Source organism: Rhinoraja longicauda, chromosome 11 (assembly GCF_053455715.1).
Source record: "Rhinoraja longicauda isolate Sanriku21f chromosome 11, sRhiLon1.1, whole genome shotgun sequence".
In the NCBI taxonomy this organism is placed as follows: Eukaryota; Metazoa; Chordata; class Chondrichthyes; order Rajiformes; family Arhynchobatidae; genus Rhinoraja; species Rhinoraja longicauda.
In genome coordinates this window covers 9,832,991-9,860,327 of record NC_135963.1, presented here as the reverse complement: position 1 = coordinate 9,860,327, position 27,337 = coordinate 9,832,991, and the positions used below count along the sequence as shown (strand labels likewise).

The following is a 27,337-nucleotide window of genomic DNA, read 5'->3' as shown; positions in this document are numbered from 1 at the left end:
TGAAGTAGTCATGGGGAGGAATAAAATAACACGTTACATTTTAATGCAATTGCTCACCATCAGCTCAGCAACTGAGCAGCCCACTGACATCGAAAACAGTGGTGTGGGTTATTAGGTTACTGAAGGTGAGAGCACGAGCACACTGGAGGGGTGTGGAAAAGAAGGTCTCACTGGCTAAACTCGCTGGGGCACGATTTACATCTATGGAAGTCACAAATGTTGAAATTGCAACATATCAAGAGGAACAGGGTTCCTTGTACCTGCTCCCCATATCTATCTTTGTACTGAATAGCATGGGTTTGGGAGGTGCAGCATGGTCTGCAGTTCACATCATGCCGACTATGATCCAGTTCAGGACAGAAGACAATCTCCCCACCACACTACAGCATGCCTACAGAAGGAGGGAAAAGGTTGAAAGTTCCAAAATGGCCATGTTGCAGTTGTATAAGATGTTGGTGAGGCTGCATTTAGAGTATCATGTTCAATTTTGGGCACCATGTTATAGGAAAGATGTTGTTAAGCTCGAAAGGGTGCAGAGAAGATTTACGAGGATGTTGCCAGGACTCGAAGGCCTGAACTATGAGGAGAGGTTGACCAAACTGGGACTCTATTCCTTGAGGGCTGGGACTCTATTCCTTGGAGCGCAGGAGGATGAGGGGCGATCTTATAGAGGTGTATAAAATTATGAGAGGAATAGATCGGGTAGATGCACAGTTTCTTGCCCAGAGTAGGGGAATCGAGAACCAGATGACAAAGGTTTAAGGTGACGGGGGAAAGATTTAATAAGAATCTGAGGGGTAACTTGTTCACGCAAAGGGTGGTAGGTGCATGGAACGAGCTGCCAGAGGAGGTAGTTGAAGCAGATACTATCGCAACATTTAAGAAACATTTAGTTAGGTACATGGATAGGGCAGGTTTAGAGGGAAATGGGCCAAACGCAGGTAGGTTGGACTAGTATAGACTCGACGTTGGCCGGTGTGGGCAAGTTGGGCCGAAGGACCAGTTTCCACGCTGTCAGACTCTATGACTCTATTTAACTGCAAAAACAACAAACATGCAGAATAAACCTTCTGGCTTAAAGGGCTCTTTGTATACTCTTGGGCAATACTGTCAATAGGATTGCTGATAGATGCCAGCTTTTTGCCACAACTGTTCATTTTATTTGTTGCTCTGCCCTCTAATTCACTGGTGTGCCCACCTGTGTCTACAGTGGGGCTTTTGCTTGAAAGTTCCAGCTTGTCAGAATTGCACCTATTCCCATGTTTCTCTGCCTGTGGCTGAGTAGTTTTCTTGAGTGGTTTTCCTGACTTGGGTTGGACACCAGACAAATTAGAAGCTACTTTAGGCCGGGCTCCTGTAGTTGATTTTCCATCGTGACCACCAGTCTCTTTGCTGGCCATTGTAGAGACCCCTGGACTTGACAAACTGGCAGAATGTCCTTTTACTTTAATAGCCACTCCCTCGCTTTTTATCCTGGCCTCCGGTCTGGTTTTTGCAGAGATGTTAGCCTTCGTTGAAGTGCTTTTCTCATTGCCTTTCCCACCTTTTGGCATTTTTTCACTTGGCTTTTTAACAATCTTGTCCTTTGTTTCCTCCTTCCTTGAAACGTTTGCATGCATTCGCCCATTTGATTTTGGAACCGATGCTCCCAATCCTTCAGATTTCATTTTTGAAGCACTAGACACACGACTTTTGTACAGATTTGTACTTGACCGCAGCTTCCCCTTTCTGCAGGCTTGCCCTTCCGAATCAAGTGTAGCAGAATTGAGCGTAGGATTTTCTTTTTGCTGTGAGCAAATGTAAAGTTAATGTACATAATTATATAATTTTAAAAATGAGCTTTAGAGTCACATGCACACAATTAAATTAATCCTGGAATTTTTTGCTATTTTAAAATTACAGATGGTTCTTCCATACACTAGGGTACTGTCTGATTCTTCTCTATCCCATTACAGACTTTGAGCTTTCTCAATGGAGCTGGTGAGCTACTTTGCTGAGAACTATATACTTCACTCTGAATCTTCCCATTTGCTTCATCCATTGCGCTTAAGGTTGACACGATCTTATTTGTGTTGTGTTATCCAATTTGATTGGATAGCATGCAAAACAGAGCTTTACACTATACCTTGATGCACATGACAATAATAATAAACCTAAACCTACCCAAAATATAAAATTAGGTATAATTCTTGAATTGCATTCTCAAATGTATACACACAGAAAATAATAGATCTTGATCATAATCCTTACCTGGAAACTGGTCAAGGTTGGTCTTTTGGCAAGTTTTCTATTGTCACCTTTGTCCAGAGCAGCTGAAAACATCATACACAAAAACGTAAGCAGAAGCCTAAAGCCTACTTAGTTAGAGATACAGAGCAGAAACAGGCCCTTCGGCCCACTGAGTCCACACCGACCAGCGATCCCCGCACATTAACACTATCCTACTACTAGGGACACTTTACACATACTCCAAGCCAATTAACCTACATATCTGTGTGGGAGGAAACCGAAGATCTCAGAGAAAAGCCACGCGGTCATGGGGAGAACGTACAAACTCCATACAGACAGCACCGGTTCAAACCCGGGTCTCTGGCGCTGCAAGCGCTGCAAGGCAGCAACTCTATCGCTGTGCTGCCGTGCCGCCCTACTCTGACATTTAAGTTCATGCTCAACTTTGCAATTGAATTTACTTTCCTGCCTGATCCCCACATCTCTCAATTTCTTAAGTTTCCAAAAATATATTGATTTCACTCCTGACTGAACATCAACAACCCTTGAGGGTAGAAAATTCCAAAGATTTACAATATTCCGTGTAAATAAATTCCCCTCATCTCAGTCCATTAGTTAAATACACTCTCAAAATGCCAGCAAAATTCATTCTTTTGTCATAAAACTTGGCTTGAGTAAAATACTGGAAAGGATTCAATGGGTTGAATGCATTAGATCAAAGGATTAAATATTTTAAATGACACTATTTTCAAAGAAATGAGACAGAACAACAGTAAGTTTTGTACAGTTCAAATCCAATTCTTTCTGGAATTTAGAGAAAAGTCCAATGTCTTATCCTCTTGTGTGTAATGGGTTGGCACTAGTTATAGAACATCCAGACATTCAGTCCTCTAAAGTGGATATAAATACTTCGACAGATGGTGAAAAAGTAGTAAAAAGCTTAAACAACTGCACATAAGGCTCACTTTCAATTACTTGCTTTTGCTTTGGAAAATGCACAGGCAATCTTTCAACATTTACACTTGATGGCTGCACCAAAGGAGGAAGAAATGAAGGAGTTTTAGATTCCATTCACTCAGCTGGAGCTCTCTGAAAGGAGGCAGCAAGGCAATTCATCCACCATGTAACCAGAGCAGCTTGGTCTTGATTGCCATCTTACTGATGACAATAGCTTGGCGATCAATCTATTGGATTTGGCAACAGCATTAAAACTTTGTGTAAATATTACAATTTAAGATACCTTTGACTAAGGTCATAATAGGAGTAGAATTAGGCCATGCGGCCCATCGTCTACGCCATTCAATCATGGCTGATCTATTTCTCCCTCCTAACCCCATTCTCCTGCCTTATCCTCATAGCCTCTGACACCTGTACTAATCAAGAATCTATCTATCTCTGCCTTAAAAAATATCTACTGACGGCCTCTATAGCCTGTGGCAAAGAATTCCACAGATTCACCACCCTCTGACTAAAAACATTTCTCCTCATCTTCCTAGAAGAACATTAATTATGCTATAGTTCTAGACTCTCCCACTAATGGAAACATCCTCTGCACATCCATTCTATCCAAGCCTTTCACTATTCTGAATGTTTCAATGAGGTCTGCCTCATTCTTCTAAACTCCAGCCAGTACAGGCCCAGTGCCGATAAATGGTCATCATCGGTTAACCTACTCATTCCTGGGATCATTCTTGTAAACATCCTCTGGACCCTCTCCAGAGCCAGCACATCCTTCCTCAGATATGGTGCCCAAAATTGCTCACAATATTCCAAATGCAGCCTTACCAGGGCCTTAGAGAGCCTCAACATTATATCCCTGTTTTTGTATACAAGCCCTCTTGAAATAAATGCTAGCATTGAGTTAGCTTTCTTTACTGCCGATTCAACTTGCAGATAAACTTTTTGGGAATCCTACACTTCCAAGTCCCTTTGCACCTCCGATTTCTGGATTCTCACCCCATTTAGAAAATAGTCTACGCCTTTATTCCTACTACCAAAATGTATGACTCCACACTTTGCTACATCTGACTAAATGGAAAAGGTTTATGGTAAACTTAAGGGGCCATTATTGGTCCATGGTTTTCGTAAATCGTTGGGTCTGTTCTCGACTACCCGATAAGTTTTTTTATTAGCTCTAATTATTTAATATCACCAATGCATAACATGACATCCAGGTTGGAAAGTGGATTGGATGTCCATGGTGCATTTTATAACCTAGAAATTTAAGATGCTTCTTAACCCTTACAGAATTGAGGCATTATAAATCTCCAGGTTTTTGATAAGCAAAGTAAGGCAGTTGTTCAAAATCCAAAATAAAAACAGAAAATGCTGGAACCACTCAGGTCAGGCATTACTGGTGAAAGAGAAAAGAGTTAACATCTCAGGTTGCCCAAGTTGTTAGCCGAGGAGGCTCAAAACAAATTATGCTTTCAAGTTTTGATTCATTCTGGAAAGGATTTTAGGTTTTTAAATTTACAATGATGCAGAATTGAAGTCAAAGACTTCAAGACCTATCCAAATGATGTGGTTACACTGACAACTTAAGATCTTTAATGAAATAAATGCACTAATCTTCAACAAATCTTTGGTATTTATCAGCCTTCTAGTTCATCTATTTCCCCATACTATCTTTTGACCAGCACTCAGTTCTTTCAGCTCCACACTCACTAGATCCTTGATCCACTAAAGAATCCAGCATGGTGTGTGTCTTTTTCTTAAAGATTGACACAAAGCAATTGTTTAATTCCTCTGCCATTTCTTTATTTCCCTTTCATAAAAGACATGGGCGATTAATCTTTATGCCCTTTCTATTGTTTTCTTTCAGCTTTTGCGGAATTTCAGGATTCTTGGAGGGCACAGAGTCAGCTATTGTAAATGTGCTGTCGTCTGCCCTTAATGCACTGAGAAAGGCTTTACATGACTGGAAAAGTAAATTGTGGTGCAGGACGGGCCCGGCACGTCTCCGTTCAGTCACTTTGATGGTTGTATACTGCAAGACTAACAGATGGCAAACAATATTTAATTTCAAAGTTCACAATGTGCATTTCCTCAAAGCAGCAACCACAAATATTGGTGTAAGGAATTACTGCTTTCACTATTGTGTTCTAATACATCATTCATGAACTGTGTGAATTGCATTTAACAATTAAATCTTGGGAGCCTGCATCAGATAGCATACTTTAGTGATGTTCCCTCCCACTTTACCTCCTAACCTGTCAACTCAACATTGCTGGACTTGCAACACTGATCAGACAGGGCATGCAAATTCACTGCCTCATCATGCATGGTCTCAGTGCAGCCTGAAATACAGTCGCAAGAAAGGCTACAATTTCGGGGTACATCCTGAAACTCAAATGGAAGAGAAAACTTAGATATAAAAAAAGGTCCTCCAGCGAAGCTGTGAAATTTGGTCAGAGTGAAAGTGCAGCTAATTATTGCTGTGACTGGAGACAGCTATTCTACTGAGGTTGTATTCTACTGAACCTCAGCTGAAAATGCCTATTCTATCAACATTCCCTTAAATGATCCAACATCCTGATTTCAACTATACTTTCTATTCAACCAGTGATGGCCAATGTGCTAAAAGCCTTCTTCACCACCTTATCCACATGTGGCACCACTTTCAAGTGTACACCGAGGTCCCGTTGCCCGACAACACTTCTCAGGGCCCTACCTTTCACCGTGAAGGTCCTGCACTAGTTTGATTTCCCAACATGCAACACCTCACTTATCTGAATTAAATTCCATTTGCCATTCCTCCTCCCATTTGCCCAGCTGATCAAGATCATGTTGTAATTCTTGATAACCATCTTCACTGTCAACGATACCACGTATTTCAGTGTCATCTGCAAACTTATGAAGCATACCTTGTATGTTCTCATTCAAATCGTCGATACAGATACTGTTGCCTGGCTTAGAGGATATTAGGCATTTAGAGAGGCGACAAACTTGGATTGTTTTCTTTGGAGTGTCAGAGGCTGAAGGGAGACTAGATAGAATTAAAGAAAATTATGACAGCCATATAGTGTAGGCAGTTCCCCAGAGTGGAAACAAAGACTAGAGGGCATATCTTTAAGGTTGGAAGGGCAAAGTTTAAATGAGCTATGCGGGGCAAGCTTTCTTCCCCCCACACTGAGGGTGTTGGGTGCCTGGGGTGGTGATGGAGCCAGGTGCGATTTGAGGTTTTTAAATAGACACAAAGACATGCAGAGAATGGAGGGATATGGATCATGCGCAGGCAGAGGAGATTAGTTTAATTTGGTATCATGTTTACATGGACATTGTGGGCCAAAGGGCCTGTTCTTGTTCTGTACTTTTCGATTTTCTATGGACGAACCAGCAATGGGCCCCACAGTTTCCTGAGGCACACTGCTGGTCACGGGTCTTCAGTCACAGAAACATCCCAACATCAGCCAATTATGTATCCAGTTCACAAGCTCTCACTGGATTTCATGCAATCTAACCTTCCAGAGCAGCCGACCATACGGCCTGCCGAAGTCGACGTAGGCTTTGTCTGTAGCCCTGCGAGACACAATATCCCATGCGCAAAACCATGCTGACTATCCCTCATCAACCCTTCTTTCCTAGTGAATGTATGTTACTTGCCCCCCATGAATGTTCTGTACATCAAGGTGCCTAAGAGTTCTGCTATTTATTGTGTACTTTTCTCTAAAGTTGACCTCCAAAAGTGCAGCAGCTCACGCTCGGCTAGATTAAACTCCATCTGTCCTTTCCAACTAATCTATATCCGATGTCAACCTTCCTCACTAGCCATAACTCTGCCAATATTTGAGACAAAGCCAATTTTGAATTGAAGCTACCAACTCACCGTGGATCCCATGTGTCTTAATCTCTTCGATCAGCCTGTTAAAGGACCTTGTCAATTACCTTAAAGCCCATGCAGATCAACATCCATTGCCCTACCCTCATTATCTTTGTTATCTCCACAAAAAACTCAAGTTTGTATGACATGACTCCTCTCTTTCACAAAAATATGCTGATTATCCAGGATAAGTCTACACTGTTCCAGATGGGAGCAGATTCCATCTCCAAGAATCTTATCCAATAATTTCCCACCCACTGAACTAAAATCATTGGCCTCCAAATTCCTGGTTTATCCCTATTGCCCTTAAACAAAGGAACAACACTGACACAAAGTGCCAGAGTAGCTCAGCATGTCAGGCAGCATCTGTGCAGCGAAATGGACGGACGTCATTTCAGGTGGGGACCCTTCTTCTCCAGTCCTTTGCGACTTCACTTGGAGCAAGTCAAATTGGTAGTCAGGAAGCCAAACTCAATGCTAGCATCTATTTCAAGAAGACAAAAATACAGAAACGGATGTAATGCTGAGGCTCTATTAGGCGCTGGTCAGGCTGATTTTGGTGCATTGTGAGCAATTTTGGGCCCCATATCTGGGGAAGGATGTGCTGGCTCTGGAGAGGGTCCAAAGGAGATTTACAAGAATGCTCCCAGGAATGAGTGGGTTAACATATGATGAGTGTTTGACAACACTGGGCCTCTACTTGCTGGAATTTAGAAGGATGAGGGGGGACCTCAGAAAGTTACCGAATAGTAAAATGCCTGGATAGAGTGGATGTGGAGAGGATGATTTCACAAAGTGGGAGATTGTCAGACCGGAGGTCATAGCCTCAGATTTAAAGGTTGCTCCTTTTTCGGAAGGAGATGAGGAAGAATTTCTTTAGTCAGAGGGTGGTGAATCTGTGGAATTCATTGCCACGAAGGCTGTGGAGGCCAAGTCAATGGATATTTCCAAGGCAGAGATGGATAGATTCTTGATCAGTACGAGTGTCAGGGGTTATTGGGAGAAGGCAGGAGAATAGGGCTAGGAGGGAGAGATAGATCAGCCGTGATTAAATGGCAGAGCAAACGATGGGCCGAATGGCATAATTCTGCTCCTAAGCCTTATGAATTGATGAACTTATGAAAGGCTATGGACATTACCCATGTCCTGGCCAATACTGATCCTTCATCAATAATGGCTAATTGACTTCCATGTTTCTTACAATGAGTATATTACTAGCCATAATGATTTGGAATGTCTCAAGGCTATGAAAGGCTATGGGAGGAGTTGGCTGCGCCTAACGGCTGCAGCTCTCTGGCAGTCTGTTTGTCTTTTTTTCTTTTTTTTTGTTTGTGTCGGTGTTGGGATGGTTTTTGTTTCTGTTTTTGGCTGTGTATGTGTGGTGGGGGGGTGGGGTGTTGGTGTGGGGTGTGGGGTGGGGCGGGAGAAACCTTTCTTTTATTAGGTCTCTTCCCCGGGGCGCAGCTCGCCCGCAGGGCCTTCCTTCGCCGGTGCGGCTCGGCTGCGGGACTTAACATCGCCAGCGCGGCTCGGCCGCTGGACGTTTCAGTGCCCGGTGCGGCTCGGCCGCGGGACGTTTCAGTGCCCGGTGCGGCTCGGCCGCTGGACTTAACATCGCCCGGTGCGGCTCGGCCGCGGGACGTTTCGGTGCCCGGTGCGGCTCGGCCGCGGGACGTTTCGGTGCCCGGTGCGGCTCGGCCGCTGGACTTAACATCGCCCGGTGCGGCCGCGGGACGTTTCGGTGCCCAGTGCGGCTCGGCTGCGGGGCCTTCCATCCCCTTGCGGGGGCTGTGCGTGTCGTTTGTCTCGGTAGGGGTCGAGCTGCCTGTCCGTGGGTGCGGGGAGAAGAGAGGGGAAGTTTTGTTGCCTCCATCACAGTGAGGGGGTGTTTGGAGTCACTGTGATGGATGTTTGTGTTGGGGTCGGATGTCCTGTGTTCTTTTCTTTTTTGCTGTGTTTTGTGTGACTGCTGAAATTTCGTTCGGTGTAAAAAGCCGAGTGACAATAAAGTGTTGTTATGTTATGTTATGTTATGTTACCTAAATACAAGCCTCTTTCCAACCAATACTACTCACTGACAGCTTAGTTTACACAAGAACACAAGAAAATAGGAGCAGGAGTAGGCCAACCGGCCCCTCGAGCCCGCTCCGCCATTCAATACGATCATGGCTGATCCTACCCCAACCCCCTTCCCACTATCGCCCTTCTTCCCACCCAAAAGAACCGTGTGATCTCCTGGGAGAGGCGAAAAACCGGATAAAAACCCAGGCCAATTTGGGGGAAAAATCCGGGAAATTCCTCTCCAACCCCAAGCTAGGCGATCGAAACTTGTCCAGGAGATTACATTATCATTTCCTTAACAACCCTGTGGTTTAATGCCCATTAATATTATTTGTTTATCCATTTCAATTTGTAATTGTATTCCGATTTCCTAATAGTATTAATTTGACATGAGATCAGTTTCTGAGACTTGTTCCAGATAGTTTAAGGATAAATACTCGAGCTTCCACTCAACTACACACTGCACATGATTTCATACAATTGCTGAAAGTTTGAATTTGTGTAGTTTGACATTAAATCCTAGCACCCTATTGCTACCTCATATTATTAAGATGTTGCAGTTGATGAGACATCCCAGGTCTTCCAAACTTCTGTTACTAAGCTACTATCCAATCAATATTCAAAAAATGACAAATATAAATCTTCTATGTTCCATTTGTCAGAACTAAAATCCTTTGGCAACAATCAGATGGGACCAAACCCCAGTATTTTAAAATCTTGGTTATGTTACATTATCTGTAATCCTGTGCTGAGATGATTGTGGGTCACTTGTGAACACCAGCAAAAACAACAAACACCTTCCGATATCTCAATACTTTCTTCAGTACAACTTTATCATCCTGGCATTAAATCACTGTTCTGAATACTCAGACCATCTGCAACCAGTAATGAGCTCCAAATAGAACCAACACAGCTATCCTGACAACAGTTTCCAAACCACAATTCAAGAGAGAGTTAGATCAGACGGGGTACTGATTTTGGATGATCAGCCATGATCATATTGAATGGCGGAGCTGGCTCGAAAGGCCGAATGGCCTACTCCTGCACCTATTTTCTATGTTTCTATGTCTCTACTACCACCCAGAAAGATAAGGAGCAGCAGGCACATGATTGAATTACAACAATCTGCTTTTTTAATCTCAGATTTCTCTCAATGTTCATAGTGACACAGTAATTTTGTTACTATGCACGAAATATAATTATACCTGTGCATTACTCCTCCTTAAAAGGTATCAGTTGATCCCTTTCATAATTTTGCTGTGACCAAGTAGAGCATCATATGTGTTAAAATACATCACAAAGCATCATATTCTTTGTATAATGCTAAAGTAAAACCTGACAGCAATAAAAGGAAAAACATTGGCTTTGAAGAATTGACTCAAGATGAAAAAGTAAAAAATGTTTAAAGTAACACCACTTTAAATTAGACTATCTCATTAAAGTGAAAAGGTTCAACATTTCATATTAAAAAGAAATATAAATGTGAAAAGGATTTTAAAAACCAAACTTGTAATGCATTTTATTTAAAGAGATCAGAAATATCTAAAAAACACTCTAGCTTCTTTTAAGATTCATGATGTAATCTATTGGACTGCCTTGAAATTTGAAATGAATGTTTGCCAGCAATGCACTCATTCTCCTGACAAGTCCGTTACACCAATTGAACTCTCAGAAAAAGCAAATGCTTCAATAAACAATCTAAAAATAAACTAATCTAGATGATATTCAATTCTGTCTTTCAAATGATTTGTTTCAAAAACATCTTCACTTTATTCATAAATTAGAAGACCAACATGGATTATTACAACTTACTACAATATTGAATGGCCCTCAATTCCTTACTTGGAGCAACAAATTTTATTCTATGCTGATAGATTGGTTTCTTTGAAGATTTATTTTACAATCCAGTTCTGGGAGGAATAAGTTATATAATATTTTAAATTATAAGTCAATAGTAAAATAACGGTAAAAGCACCAATAGTAATGAATGGGATGCTGTGTATATATTACCCTCCCTGCCTTCCTCCCACTATGTTCCAACATGTCCCTGATTTTAAACTTGAGTGTTCATGCGATCGAGGTTTGAGAAGGTCTCAATTAGCTTATTTAGAACTTCCCTTAGTGACTCCAAACCCTCTTGTGTGCAGGAAGGAACTGCACATGCTGGTTTATACCAAGGATAAACACAAAATACTGGAGTAACTCAGTCAGTCAGGCAGGATCTCGGGAGAAAAGGAATAGGTGACATTTCGGGTAGGAACCCTTCTTCAGGCAATCTTATCATTGACCACGAATATGCATCTACCTTGTACACTCAAATAGAGGACCCAGTTGAGATACTATCTATTACTGGTTTTCTGGTAAACACACAAATTACAACAAGGGCACTATAGGGAGTCACAAATTGTCATCTTTAGCTTAAGAGTTCTTTAATTGAGCTTTTACCAATTTAAAGTGATAAGGCTCAACATTTTGCACCATGAAGAAATATAAATGCAAAAAGCATATTATGTAACGAATGAATTAATTTAAATTATACATAATTAATTAATATTTGGTGATATGAAACACGTCCAAGAAGCAAAAATAAATAGGCTGGCACATGCTCTTATCCCAAGAACTGAAATGGTTAATATCTTAAACATTGCAAGAATACAAATGCACAAGAGGTTCTCGAATTCCTAAAATATAAATATAGTTAATTGAATGAATAAATTGAAGAAAACTTAATCCGAGATCATGAGATGTCAAATGTGTCGCACCTTCAACATAACTTGAAGAACACATAAATAAATTGGAGGGAAACATTTAGGATGATAATTTTATAGGCACTAGATTAAGTTCATAAGTAATATGAGCGGAGTTAGGCCATTCAGCCCATCAAGTCTACTCCACCATTCAGTCATGGCTGATCTATCTCTCCCTCCTAACCCCATTCTTCTGCCTTCTCCCCATAACCCCTGACACCTGCACCAATCAAGAATCTATCTATATATCTGCCTTAAAAATATCTATTGACTTGGGCTCCACAGCCTTCTGTGGCAATGAATTCCACAGATTCATCACCCTCTGACTAAAGAAATTGCTCCTCAACTCCTTCCAAATAGAATGTCCTTTAATTCTGAGGATATGACCTCTGGTCCCAGGCCCTCCCACTAGTGGAAACATCCTCTCCACATCCACTCTATCCAGGCCTTTCACTATTTGGTAAGTTTTGATGAGGTCCCTCCTCATCCTTCAAAACTCCAGTGTTCTTGAGACCCAGTGTTCTTGAGACTAACTACTGCATTAATTGGCAAGAACAGGGATGTATGCAAGGATTTATAATTGTCATTTTCCAAAGGAGCATGCACGCACTTATGGGCCGAGTGTCTTTGTGATCTCAGGTTACTGAGCTCTTTTAAGATGACTCGGGTGGAGGGGTTATTTGCTTCCATTGGCACAAGGCCCTGACCTGAAGAGGAGGGAACATTGTGAAACTTAATTTTATTCTTATTGTAGCTAACCTTCATTAAGGGTGAAACAGTTTGAATTGAAGGCGATAGTCCCTGGAGGTGGTCTCACATAAACCATCTAAATGCCAGTGCAAATGCAAGGCCACGTTTGACTACTTAGATTACACCGACATGAAACCATAATGACATATTTTCAATCCGATAATATAATAGACCAGACCAAGTGGTCTGGGCCCAAACCTTTCCTGCATTGGTGCGGCACCCACTCCTCCCCCCGCCCCCCCCACTCCCTCCCTCCCTCCTCCCCTCCCCCTCACTCCATCTCCCTTATGCTCTCTCCTCCCCCCTCACTCCCTCCTCCTTCCTTAGGAGATAGATTTAAACTTTAAAATGTGAATAACTTAAAAATTATAACACCGATTTCAATGAAACTTCTTCCATTAGCACCAAAGGGACGACGGTGAGTAAGGTGGGCCTAAAATTGTCACGCTTTCGTGTACTGTGTTGTCTGTAGTTCAGGAGCAAACAAACGCGAGTTTTAGTGTATAGATGATGCTTATTGCCAAATCCTAATAAAATTCACTTTAGGTTGAAGTGTTTGTAAGTTCTGTTTAATGCTGATCTTACCTGGCGTAGTTTTAACAGCATAAATATTGCAGCTTCAGGCTCGGCTGCTTCAAAGCTCCACACCCAAAATTGTTTCATTCACAACTGCATAACGTACTTTGAAACAAAGGATAACATTCACCATGACGAGCAATTAAAGGCTCATCCTACAATTTCTGCCATCCATCGAACAGATATTACTGAATGAATGGTGAATCATCATCCAGATCCACAGTGAGACCTCAACTTGCTTGATAATAAGGAATCAAGAATCTAAATATAATCACAGCTTGGAGGACAAAAAGCAAGTACATGACCAGGACACACACTACAGTATTGCGCGCTTATGGTTCACCAGTCTTACTCGTGATGAAAATAAACCAAATTGGTTCAGAAAATTGAACTGAATACAAAGAGAAACTATAGAAAGGGAAAGAAAATATTCAGCAGACTGACCATCAGCCACACTTTGTCATAGTGTAATCCCATTTCATTGTTTCAATTTAATGGTCAAAGAAATTATTATTTAATTAGTACATTAATCCACGTCCGAGTTACTTGCTCAGTTAATGCCTTTGCCTCTGGATTGAAGGTTATCTATTTTTATGAACCAGCGTGCATGCAACAATCACACTTGCTCTTGCAAGCAAAGATGACAAAAGCGATTCTTCACAAAAGCAATTTCGTAGGTGACAAAACTCCCAAACAGTGCAGTTCACATCCTCCACCCCATGATTTGAACATCACGAACCTGCTTCTATTCGCTCCTTGTCGTGAGGTTTCATCAGTTTCCAGCCTTCTGTGTGACGGACAGCGTAGAAAGACTGAACCAGAAACGTCCAGAGCTTGTCAAAGAGAGCCTGGATCTCAATTGCAAAACCCTGTGTAAGGGGACGAATCAGAGGCGGGTGAACTACGTTACTATGGTAACCATATTCCTTACTCCACTCAGATTCTGCTTACTCCCTCAGCTAATCAATGATGTCACTTGGTCTGCCTGGACAATCCTCTGGTGCATGGTTTTTAAAAATAAAAAGGCTCCGTCTGGTGCTCACAGAACAGCAAAGCGCTCATGTAGACGGACACTTGCAGCAGGGCAGAAATTGCAATCTGAGATCTCTTTGCTTGCCAGTGGTTAACTAACTATCATCGCCCAGCTATTTCCTGCTGGCACAAGGTTAAATTCTCTGAAGACACATGAAGTGATCGATTCATGTTGCACATTCACCACGAGTGGAAAAAACAGCTGCACACAAGCGATTTGCTAATTATCCTTCCCACTCCATAGTAGAGGAGAGGGAGCTTTACATTTTTTATGCTGATTAAAGGAAGTATTAGAATTACACGAGTAAAAATGTCAAGTGCAGCAAGAATTGGTGTATCAAGGCAGAACAGCTAACAATAGACAGGAATCGAAAACAGATGAGGTGTTATTTATTACTGAGTGATTATTGAACACTGCCTTTCCTACATCAGATAATTACATGCTTACCAGCTCTTCATCAGCCACTTGGCTCTTCAGCAAGTCCACGGCCATAAAAAGCAAGCAAGCTTCTGATACTGTAATATTTTGTTCAATAGCTGCAAAAGTTCTTTCAACCAAGTATGGTCTTCTGGTCATTCTTTGTGCCTGGAAAATTGAGATGTGATTTTTGTCAGCATTTGTGGAAAAGGGGCCTTGTTCAACTTTCTCCACCCAAATATTTCATTTTTGGTTTACTACTTCCTCCCCTCCCCCCCCCCCCAAGAGTTATTGAGACCAAGGTAATCTTATTTACAAACTACATTTGCAGTTGTCATATTCCTGATAAAAAGATTATACAGTGAAACTAGAAGGCCATTCAAACAGATCAGCAGCACACAAATATCATCCATATAACAGATAAAACTAGGTACAGAATTTCTGCAAATTATATTCACATTCACGAGCTGGAAGAATCCATTAAATCCACCTACAGATAATGAAACTATTTCTCAGTGTCATGAAGCTTTTGTTGTGTAATGAATCAAAAGCAGCTGCAGTGCAAATAATATTTAAACATAAGATACACAAAATGCTCAAGTAACTCAGCAGGACAGGCAGGCCTATCGAACATTTTGTGTCTATCTTCGTTTTAAATTAGCATCTGCAGTTCCTTCCTACACTAATATTTAAACATGTAGGTTTTTGAGGCATGATAAAGACACTGTAAATATGATGCATTTTATCAACACCAGCTACTTCGAATGAAACTTCTAAAATCAGAAAAAAAATTTAAAAAATTATATCCTTTTCCTACTCACAACTGACAGCGAAAGAACGTTCCCCCTTATCTCATTCTCAATCATCTGAATGCATGGCTGAGTGCAGAAACAGCCTAAAATATTTTGAACATTTTGGAGAAGTGTTTGCTTTTTGCTCATTCCTTTCAACCCAGTGTCAAAAGATTGACAACAACTCGTATGAAAGCACCTTGGGAATGAAAGCACAGCAGAATTCATGGCTTCAAATACCCTACCACAGAGCATTTTGACATAATTGTTAACAATCAGTTTTGCCTATAGACTTTTCTTTTAATCTCCTTTTTCAAAAAAAATAAAGGTGTTTGTCATGTCTCTTTCTAACCCACCCCCACAACCAAATGTGTACACTTTAAAGTTTTGAGGTTACTTGTTATTTTGCCAATTTTAAATATGTGTCAAAGCGTAGCTGCTCTTGTAAGTTGAGCAATTTGTCAGTGGGAATCCTGCATCCATCTGTTCACTGCCAAAACATGTACATGCAAACATTCACACAAAACCAATGTGAAAGAGATCAGATCTGGCTGCCAGCAAAGCTTTTCATCCTGTGTAAATCAACTATTTTGACATTGGTTTCTGAGCTCTATCTTAATCAACGCAGGTTTTTTTTGTTGCATAAATCGCTGTTGTATGCATCCATTTTTATCATTATTTGGGAAATACGTGAAAGAGCACCAAGTGTAAAGATATATATTTACCAAAGCCTTCCCAGGACAACAAAAATTAAAATAAATCTCAGTGCCAACTGACTTCTTGTTTCCTCATATTCACAAGCCCCATCTCGTAGCTGTCTATATGGAACGGACCAGAGATAAAGCAAATATTTGTTGCAAATACTTGAGTGACATAAAGGAGCAGGCAGAAGAGCTGTTAGTTCACAGCTTCAGTGACTTGGGTTCAATCCCAGTCGTTTACTCATGGGTTTACTCTGGGTGCTCCAGTCTCCTCCCATATCTCAATGACATGAAGGTCGGTAGATTAATAGACTGCTGTAAACTCCCCCCCCCCCCCCCACCCAGTCTATAGATTGGTAGAATTGATGGGAATGTGGGGAAAGTAAAAATGCAATTATTGTAGGATTGGCACAAATGGTGTTTGATGGACGGGATTGGCTGAAGGGCCTCTCTGGGTGCTGTATAGTTGAATGGCATTAACATTTACGGGACCATAAGGAATTTCACCAATCCAGCAGATTTAACATCAATCTTCTCTTCCGGGAAATAATGCAGGTTTCTCCTCCTCTCAAAGTATAACATTTCATTAATGGTCACCTAGAAATTCAGTTTAACACTTAACTCATGACTGTATTAATTGTTTAATCCCCTCCCCAAAAAAACTGACTTCCATTACACATCGTAAATGCATAAATGGATTTTACATACATTAAAAATATACCTTAAAATTCTGAATTAAATCTTGTAATCAGCAATGAATTTGTACTCCTCTGATCTTGTCTGAATCTAGACTCCGTCGATCTTTAATGTGCCCAGACTCATGTTTCAAAATCATTTTTCATTCTACTAAGTTCTGGACACAAGGTTTTAGAGAGGCTAATTATGTAATTTATTCTGAAGTCCAGGCCAAAAACACTTCCATATTTAATGGAAAATTACCATCAAAATTTCCTTCATTTCTATTGTTGGGCTTGGGACAAGCAACATATCCAGAAGAATCAATAACTTCACCATAATTCTATTGTAACGTTAAAGATAATTTTCCCCGAGGACAACCTTAGAACCACCTAAACAAGAATGTCTAACATGAAATAACAGATTTGGAATTCAAACGTATCGCAAAAATTACACAAATGCAGAATGAAATATGCTTCATTCTTCATTGCAAGCGGTTTCTCTCTTTCCCTTGCTTGAAGGATCCCAGCTGAGTGAACTGTTCCCAGACTTCCCAAACTTCTCCCTATTGCTGGTACAATACTGCACGAATGGAGTGGGCAAGCTCTCAATTTCCCTTCTCAGATAACTACAAAAAGAACTAAGTGCAGGTAAATCCTGGGATTGTGACTACCAAGAGGATGGGGATTTCATTTAAACAAATAATTGTGGCCATGATGCCCCTTGATGACAAACAAAGCAATTTTTGGCATGAACCTCGTCTTATCTTAGCTTGGTTCTGCAGCAGTTAGGCTCAAGATTCAAGCACTCCTTTGGACAATTAGGAAAGCAGGGCATCATGTTAAACGCTGATAATTATCCCATAACCAACAGGACTAAAGCAGATGATCATTCATTATTTTGTCAGTTTGTGGGGCTTTGCTCTGTACTTTTCCCTACATTATAACAGTATATACATTTTGAAAGTACTGCAATGGGTTTGGGACTGCCAAAAGTCATGAATGGTTTCTTTGGCTTCACTACTTGACTTGGTCATAGTCATGCAGCACCGAAACTGGCCCTTTGGCCCAACTCATACTTGCCTCAACTACCTCCTCAAGCAACTTGTTCCATACCCTCCAAGTGACTAAAGCCAAGCAACTGGATTTGTAAAGGGCAAGCTCTCAAAACGTTTTGACAATCCTGTTTCCTATCAAAATGGAAATTTGCTGCACGCGAAGGTGAGAAAATGGACTTACCTTCACCAGGAGGAGGAGGCTTTCATTTTTAATCACCGAAAGGAAATTTGGCACAATGAACTTGATGCATTCATCTTGTATATCTTTTGTCAAGGAAACTGCTTGCTCTGCCCATTTCACTTTAGGGAGACTCCACAGCAGACGGTCACTTTCCAGCAACACCAAAACTATATTCTCTGCATTCTGCAGCATTCAAGTAAAAGCACCAGTTACCTGGGTGAACTCCTAATCATAGTGGGCAAAAATATTTAATGAAACAAATTGTGACTTTTAATTCAATTTCTGTCTTTTAATGAATCCTTGGCCTTCAAATTTAGAATTTTGAAAATATAACAGAGGCATCAGCAATAACAATTTAAACAGTCTTACTTGGGAATTAGATACATTTTAAAATAAAGCAGGACGAGGAAGGGATTATTGATCAAGGATAATATCACAGTTTTACAAAAGGGATGATATGACTAGTGGGATTAAAATTCAAGGGTGATTAAGAAGAAAACCTGTCTTACAATATAGGAGGCCATTCAGCTCATCAATCACGTCAGTGGTGGGAAACCCACTGAAACTATTATCAAAGGCAAATTTGATTTTCAAATGGAGAAGCCTGCTTCATAAAGAATATCCAACATATTTATTACAGGTAAATAATTTCTGACCAATTCAGTTTTTTGAGTAGTTACATTTGACATTCAGATACAGCACCACATGGCATCAAAAAAACACTAGCTATAGTTTGCCAGGGTGACAGGAGAGACCAGGTTGTTCGTGAATGGATTTAACTGATTAAAGGGCAAAATGCAATAGCAGTTCTAGGAATCACTCATAAGAATAAAATTTTCTGGATGCAGAGAAAATTACTTGGATTTGGACAGAGTACAGTGTTGACATTTGGAATGGTATATAAAACTTGCAACATAGTAAATATAATGCAGACTGGAAAACATGGACTAATGAGATAGGTTAGATGGACAGAGGCAATTTAATTTAGATGTTTTCTCAAGATGGAAAGAATAAAACTGTGAGTGATGAGTTTTGGGTGAGGTTGGATTAGGGGAGAACATTTTCACTCAGAAGGTTATGAATATGTGGAGAAACAAAGAACTGCAGGTGCTGGTTTATACTAAAGATAGACACAAAGTGCTGGAGTAACTCAGTGGGTCAGGCAGCATCTCTGGAGAAAAAGGATTGATGACGTCTTGGGTCACCCTAAACTTCACCCATCCTTTTTCTCCAGAGACACTGTCTGACCCACTGAGTTCCTCCAGCACTTTGCGTGTATCGCTTGTGAATCTCTGGAGTTCTCTATGCCATGAGATGTTCAGATGTTGAGACAAAAGGCAATCAAGGGGTATCGGAATAAGGCAGGAAAGTGTGCGAAGTTTGATCTTCTTGAATGCAGTGTAGATTAGTGGAATTATACTCCTGACATGCTGCACACATTTTGTTTGTTCAGTAATGCAAACTGAAGAAAGGGGGATAAAATAATGGAAATAGTACATCTTGCATTTTCCATGCATCTTAGAAAGCTGCAGAAAAAGGTTTGTAAACTAGTTAAGAATTGCTAGAAAATACTATTGTATACGTATTGTATAAAATACGAAAATAATGTAATGTTTAGCCTTTACAAATCATTGGTTAGGTCTCAGATGGAATATTGTTATACTTCTGAGCATTGAAATTTAGGAAACTGTCGAGGTACCAGACAAGATGCAAAACAAGGTGACACAAAGAATGGGAGGCCAGTTATGTAGAGACACTGGAGAAATTGCAAATATTCTCCCTAGATAAGAGCAGGTGGAGCAAAGACCTAACATATTCAAAGTCATGGAGAGTTTATTACTATGAGAAGGAAGGAAATGTTCTTGACACAAACATTGCTTCTCTCCCCACTGACGTTTGACATGCTGGATGCTTCCAGCATTCCTTGATCTTCCTCTCACAAGTGGAGCAGTAACCATAGACATAAAAAAAGGCAAAATAACCAGAGGGAAACAAGTAGTGTTCAGCTCCGGAAAGGACGACCTTAAACAAGATTTCATAGCAACTTTCAAAAGGAAATTACATGCATTTGGAGAGGATTAGTTTGCATGGTTATGTAAAAAGGCTAGGATGGAGAGCTAAACTGAACCACTCTTTCAAAGAGCTCCTCTGCTGAATGCTGCCCTTCAACTTTATGATATTCCACAATAGCCTCCAACTTCCCTCCCCGAACAAGATTTTTTTAAAATAAGAAACATTTAATTCCAACCTATTTTTCACACAAAAGATCATCCTTTATTCCCTCCACTGTGTATCCCATCCACCAAACTGATCTGCCAGAGATTCAGCAGCTGCTGATTGCTGAGTGTACTACATAGTCAGATTACTGTAACAAGCTATAACAAGATAAGGTAATAAATCTTCACAGAATTTCCCCATCAGTTATGCCATGCGAGCTATTAATGGGTTTTCTAACATTGGGGATTTAAGAAACAAATACAATTCACTGATATTTGAGTTATTTTAGGAAATTATGGATTTAAGCACTTGCTGTGCAATCTGATCCATTGATATTTGCTTCCATTGTAATCAACCGTCTGCATGCTCAGTAAAACCTCTATATTATTACACCCTACTTTACAATTGACCAAGTTAAACGGATGTGAGCTTGATCCTACAGTGCATTCAGAAAGTATTCAGACCCCATCACTTTTTCCACATATACAAGACAGTTTCGAAAAGGGTCACAAGGCGGGCATCACACTGGTGGACCTCACCACCGCTTATGATACTGTGTGGCACCAGGGCTTGATCTTGAAGCTCCTCCGAACCATCCCTAACCGTCATTTTGTGCAGTTCCTTGCCAACATCCTTGCCAACCGCAGTTTTGTACTCAAGACCAGCGACAGACAATCTAGCCGAGTGCGACGCCTAAGAAACGGAGTCCCCCAAGGCTCAGTACTGGCCCCCATGCTCTTCAATCTCTACATCAGCGATCTGCCACGCACGAACTCGCGCCAGTATGAATACGCAGATGACTTGGCCCTACTGCACTCGGACAAGAGCTGGTCAAATGTTGAGGATGTGCTCTCGGCGGATATGGAACTTGTCGCGGGCTACCTTAAGACCTGGAGACTAAAATTGAGTATGGCAAAAACCACCACAACGGCCTTTCACCTGAACAAGGAAGCTCAACGCCAGCTAACCGTCACCCACAATGGGTCACCCCTACCCTACAACCCATTTCCTACATTCCTCGGGGTGAAACTACATCGGCAGCTGACCTACAAGCCACACCTTGAAGCTCTCCGTGCTAAAGTCTCGGCACGGAACAACCTCCTGCGTTGCTTGGCCGGATCGTCAGGGGGCGCCAGGACATCTACTCTCCGAGCCAGTGCTCTTTCACTCGTGTACAGCGCCAATGAGTACGCCGCCCCAGCATGGTGCCGCAGCGCTCATACCAGCAAGCTAGACACCACCCTCAACGACACCATGCGGATCATCACTGGCTGCCTACGCCCTACTCCGACGGATCTCCTGCTCGCAGGTATTGCATCCGCCAAGCTTCGCAGAGATTTCTTCACTCATAGGCTGGTGTGCAAGGCCCCATCACACGCCAAATATCCTTTGCACCACCTCGCCCAGGATACACAACAACTGGGACCTCAATGCCTGTCATCTCGTCACCCTTTCTGCCGTCATGCATAGACTCGCTGTGGCTCCGGTTTCAACATACTAGGAGCATGGAGAACCAGCTGGGAACAGCCATCGCGACCTCCTCAATTCACTGTCGCACCGAACACCACAGCCCCACCCGGCTTGGACATGCCCCCGCAAAGAGTGGGTCGCCCTGAACCGGCTCCGCACAGGGGTCGGCCGGTTCAATGCCAACATGCATCGTTGGGGGCTGCGTCCATCAGCAGCCTGCGTGTGTGGAGCAGACCAGCAAACAGCGCAGCACGTCATTTTCGACTGCACTGTCCTCAGTCCCCCTGGCAACAGAACATTGCACTGGCTGCAGCGCCTGGAGGGCGTTACATAATTTCTGCTGCCTCAAACGCAAGAAGACTTTTCCCACATTTTGTTATGTTACAGCCTTATTTTAAAATGGATTAAATTAATTTTTTTATCATCAATCTACACAAAATACCTCATAATAAAAAAGCGAAAACGGGTGTTTAGAAATTTTTGCAAAGTAATTAAAAAGAAATAACTGAAATATCACATTTACATAAGTATTCAGACCCTTTGCTATGACACTCAAAATTGAGCTTATGTTCATCCTGTTTCCATTGATTATCCTTGAAATGTTTCTACAACTTGGTTGGAATCCAGCAGTGGTAAATTAAATTGACTGGACATGATTTGAAAAGGCATACACCTGTCTATATAAGGTCCCACAGTTGACAGTGCATGTCAGAGCAAACACCAAGCCATGAAGACAAAGGAATTGTCCGTCGACCTCCGAGACAGGATTATGTCGAGACACAGATCTGGGGAAGGGTATAAAACAATTTTTGCAGCATTGCAGGTCTCGAAGAGCACAGTGCCCTCCGTCATTCTTAAATGGAAGAACTTTGGAACCACCAGGACTCTTCATAGAGCTGGCAGCACGGCCAAACTGAGTAAATGGGGGAAGAAGGGCCCGAGTGACCAAGAACCCGAAGGTCACTCTGACAGAGCTCCAGAGTTCCTCTGTGAAGATGGGAGAACCTTCCAGAAGGACAACTATATCTGCAGCATTCCACCAATCAGGCCTTTATGGTAGAGTGGCCAGACGGAAGCCACTCCTCAGTAAAAGGCACATGACACCCCGCTTGGAGTTTACCAAAAGGCACCTAAAGGACTCTCAGACCAGGAAAAACAAGATTCTCTAGTCTGATGAAACCAAGATTGAACTCTTTGACCTGAATGCCAAGCGGCACCGCTCATCACCTAGCCAATACCACACCTACGGTGAAGCATGGTGATCGTGCTGTGGGGATGTTTTTCAGCGGCAGGAACTGGGAGACAAGTCAGGATCGAGGGAAAGATGAACGGAGTAAAGTACAGAGAGATCCTTGATGAAAACTTGCTCCAGAGCGTTTTGAACCTCAGACTGGGGCAGAGGTTCATCTTCCAACAGGACAACGACCCTAAGCATATAGCCAAGACAACGCAGGAGTGGCTTCGTGTCAAGTCTGTGAATGTCCTTGAGTGGCCCAGCCAGAGCCTGGACTTGAACCCAATCGAACATCTCTGGAGGGACCTGAAAATAGCTGTGCATCGACGCCCCCATCCAACCTGACAGAGCTTGAGAGGATCTGCAGAGAATGGGAAGAATTACCCAAATACAGGTGTGCCAAGCTTGTAGCATCATACCCAAGAAGACTTGAGGCTGTAATCGCTGCCAAAGGTGCCTCAACAAAGTACATCGAAGACTGCATTGGTGCTGCCTCTTGTACCCATGCAGAACTCACTGACTTCATACACTTCACTTCCAATTTCCATCCAGCTCTTAAATATACTTGGACTATCTCCGACTCGCACAGCTATCTGGACTACACTTCTTCCCACCCTGTCTCCTGCAAAAAGTCCATCCCCTACTCCCAATTCCTCCGTCTACGCCGCATCTGCGTCCGGGATGAGGTGTTTCACACTAGGGCATCAGAGATGTCCTCATTCTTCAGGAAATGGGGCTTCCCCTCTTCCATTATAGATGAGGCTCTCACTAGGGGCTCTTCTACATCCCGCAGCTCCGCTCTTTCTCCCCCTCCCCCCATTCGTAACAAGGACAGAATCCCCCTCGTTCTCACCTTCCACCCCATCAGCCAGCACATCCAACAAATCATCCTCAAACATTTCCGTCACCTACAACGGGACCCCACTACTGGCCACATCTTCCCATCTCCTTCCCTTTCTGCGTTCCGCAGAGACCGTTTCCTCCATAACTCCCTGGTCCACTCGTCCCTTTCTACCCAAACCACCCCATCCCCGGGCACTTTCCCCTGCAACCGCAGGAGATGCAACACCTGTCCCTTTACCTCCCCCCTCAACTCCATCCAACGACCCAGTCTTTCCAGGTGAGACAGAGAGGTTCATCTGCACCTCATCCAACCTCATCTATTGTATCCGCTGCTCGAGATGTCAACTTCTTTACATCGGCGAAACCAAACGCAGGCTCGGCGATCGTTTCGCTCAACACCATCGCTCAGTCTGCCTTAACCAACCTGATCTCCCGGTGGCTGAGCACCTCAACTCCCCCTCCCATTCCCAGTTTAACCTTTCTGTCATGGGCCTCCTCCAGTGCCATAGTGAGGCCCACCGGAAATTGGAGGAACAGTACCTCATATTTCGCTTGGGCAGCTTGCAGCTGAACATTGACTTCTCCAACTTTAGATAGATCCTCTGTCCCTCTCTTCCCCTCCCCCTTCCCAGTTCTCCCTCTATCTTCCTGTCTCCACCTATATCCTTCCTTTGTCCCGCCCCCCCCTGACATCAGTCTGAAGGATCTCGACCCAAAACGTCACCCATTCCTTCTCTCCTGAGATGCTGCCTGACCTGCTGAGTTACTCCAGCATTTTGTGAAATACCTTCGATTTGTACCAGCATCTGCAGTTATTTTCTTACTCAACAAAGTACTGAGTAAAGGTTCTGAATACCTATATAAATGTGATATTTCAGTTATTTATTTTTAATTACTTTGCAAAAATTTCTAAACACCTGTTTTCGCTTTTTTATTATGGGGTATTGTGTGTAGAATGATGATTAAAAAATGAATTTAATCCATTTTGAAATAAGGCAATAACATAGCAAAATGTGAAAAAAGTGAAGGGGTCTAAATACTTTCTGAATGCACTGTATACTTATACTTATCCCTTACCTCTTATTCCTGACCAGGGCCTCATTTTTTCTCTCATCATCCACGCTTCCTTACTTCCACCTGCCTTGCCCTTCATGCTAATAGAAACATGTATGTCTTGAACACTCCTCAGTTTTAAAAGAACCCCACGTTCCAGATGTTCCTTTGCCCACAAACAACCTACTTCAATCAATTTTAGCAAGTTCATGTCTAAAACCAAATTTAGCCATGCCCCAATTTTAACTTCTGGGCTTTCCCCATCTTTATCCATAACTATTTGAAAGCAAATAGAACGGAGGTTGCTGGTCCCAAAAGGCTCACTCACTGATATTTCAGTCACTTATCCGTCCCAATTTCCTAACAGTTGATTAAACTTTGTCCTTTCCATTGTATGGTCTTCAATATATTGCCTGAGTAAACTTTCTCCAAATACATTTGACATATTCCACTGCATCGAAGGCCTTGGCACTGTGACAGCCCAAGTCTATAATGGGAAAGTTAAAATCCCCTACTATGACGACCCTATTAGTCTTGCAGCTGCTGCAATCTCCTGGCATATTTGCACTTTTAATTCCCATTGAATATTTGGGGGCCATCAAGATCACAGCCCCTTTTTATTTCTGAAACCCACATAACTATAAGAGAATCTGATTTTTTTTTAAAGTGCTGGAGTAACTCAACGAGTCAGGCAGCATCTCTGTAGGACATGGATAGGTGACGTTTTGGATCGGGAACCTTCCTCAGACTCAAATCTGAATTTGTATCTGAGGAAGGGTCCCGATTTGAAATGTCAGCCATCCATGTTCTCCAGAGATGCTGCCTGACTCGTTGAGGTACTCCAGCACTTTGTGTCTTCTTTATCAGATTATTTTATAGTTATGTGGGTTTCAGGTGACCAGTTGGAACTCCTCTTTCAAACGCCTCCATTCTGAAATAATGATGTCGCGAGAAAGCAGCTTTTATAATTATACTGTCAGACATAAAATTAAATAATTATTAACGGATGTGACTTACCAACGAATGGACCACCGCGACATAACAAGCTTTCTGTAGTTCTACTGGAAGACAAGAAAATTCTTTTCCAGACCAACATTTCACAAAATATTTGGTAATCCATCTGCAAAACAATAAAAGAGAATTTTGGAATAGATTCACTTTCAAAAAGGTTCCAGCAGTTTCACACCACAATTTAAATCATCTTACCTCATGCAAGAGCTGTACAGAGCATCAATTCCAACAGAGTGAGATATTTGCAGACATTCCACTATCGACTGCTGCATGCCAATAACAGGCTGTAAATTAAAATAAAACCAAATTGGAAAGGGGGCAAACTTAAACTGTTTCATGTATTAAATCTCTGTAATTAGTGTATTAACATTTCAGAAAATCCCAGAGAGACCACAATACAATTCATAAGCATTTATATGTGGCTCCTCTGTCTGTTGTAAATTAATAAAGGTTATATTCAATTTATTTTGGCAAGAATATCATCCCAGGTCTCAAACCCACACTATTCTATCCCCAGAAATACATGCAGACACATTCCATGAATACACTTCAATCCTCAGCTGTTGCTAAAATAAATCACAACCGTGACAACAGAGAAGTGGAAACTTTAAAAACCCTGCAAATCTCAGAGGTGGGATGTATACAGAATTGCCATTCCTCACAAATAAAGAGCATAGAACAACACAGCACAGAAACAAGCCCTTCAGCCCATGCATGTGCCAACCACAATGTCAATCTACTCTAATCCCATCTGCTTGTACGGTCGTGGAGCTAAACAGAATGGAAAAAGGCCATTCGGCACAACCAGCCCACTTGTCTGTGCCTGCCTCTTATTCATCCAAACCTATCTTATCCATGTACCTGTTGAAGTGGCTTTAAAATGTTGCAATTATACCCACCTCTACTACTTCCTCTGGCAGTTTGCTCCATGTATGCACCACCCTCTGTGTGAAAAAGGTTGCTCCTCAGGTCTCTTAAATCTTTCCCCGTCACTTAAATCTATGGCCTCTGGTTTTAGACTCCCCCACCCTGGGGAAAGGACTGTGGTTAGTCACTTTATCTATGCTTCAATAAGATTTTATAAACCTTAAGATCACTCCTCAACCTCCTACCCTTCAGGGAAAAAAATCTCTCCTATCCAGCCTCCCCTTGTAACTCAAACATTCCAAATCCATTCACATCTTCAGCAGAAAAGAGGCTGATGAGAGTTGGGAATAAATTCTGAAGGCCAAGAGAGTAACTTTAGTAGACAAGACAGTCAGGAGCAGGACAAAGACAGAGGGCAGATCAGTGGTTTAAACTGCCTTCATTTCAATGCAAGAGGCTTAACAGGCACGGTGGATGAACTCGGAGTGGATCAGCCCAGGAGACTGGAATATTACTGTCATAATGGAACATTGTTGAGAGAAGGTGGGAGTGGTAAATCTGTATTCCAAGGTGAAGATGCTACGGGCGTGACAGAAGTACAG

The 27,337-nt window shown here is 42.1% G+C and overlaps 1 protein-coding gene across 3 annotated transcripts in view; it reads right to left on the bottom strand.

The window, feature by feature from the left end:
* btbd8 (BTB domain containing 8) overlaps window positions 1-27,337 on the bottom strand; it is a 77,419-nt gene that overhangs the window by 10,479 nt on the left and 39,603 nt on the right. For all 3 annotated transcript variants that reach the window (XM_078408210.1, XM_078408211.1, XM_078408212.1), the window contains 7 exons: window positions 26,064-26,152; window positions 25,875-25,977; window positions 18,041-18,223; window positions 14,666-14,803; window positions 13,925-14,054; window positions 2,251-2,312; window positions 1,199-1,787 (listed from right to left, as the gene is read on the bottom strand). In XM_078408210.1, the coding sequence (XP_078264336.1) occupies window positions 1,199-1,787; window positions 2,251-2,312; window positions 13,925-14,054; window positions 14,666-14,803; window positions 18,041-18,223; window positions 25,875-25,977; window positions 26,064-26,152 (1,294 nt within the window). The remainder of the gene's footprint in view (window positions 1-1,198; window positions 1,788-2,250; window positions 2,313-13,924; window positions 14,055-14,665; window positions 14,804-18,040; window positions 18,224-25,874; window positions 25,978-26,063; window positions 26,153-27,337) is intronic.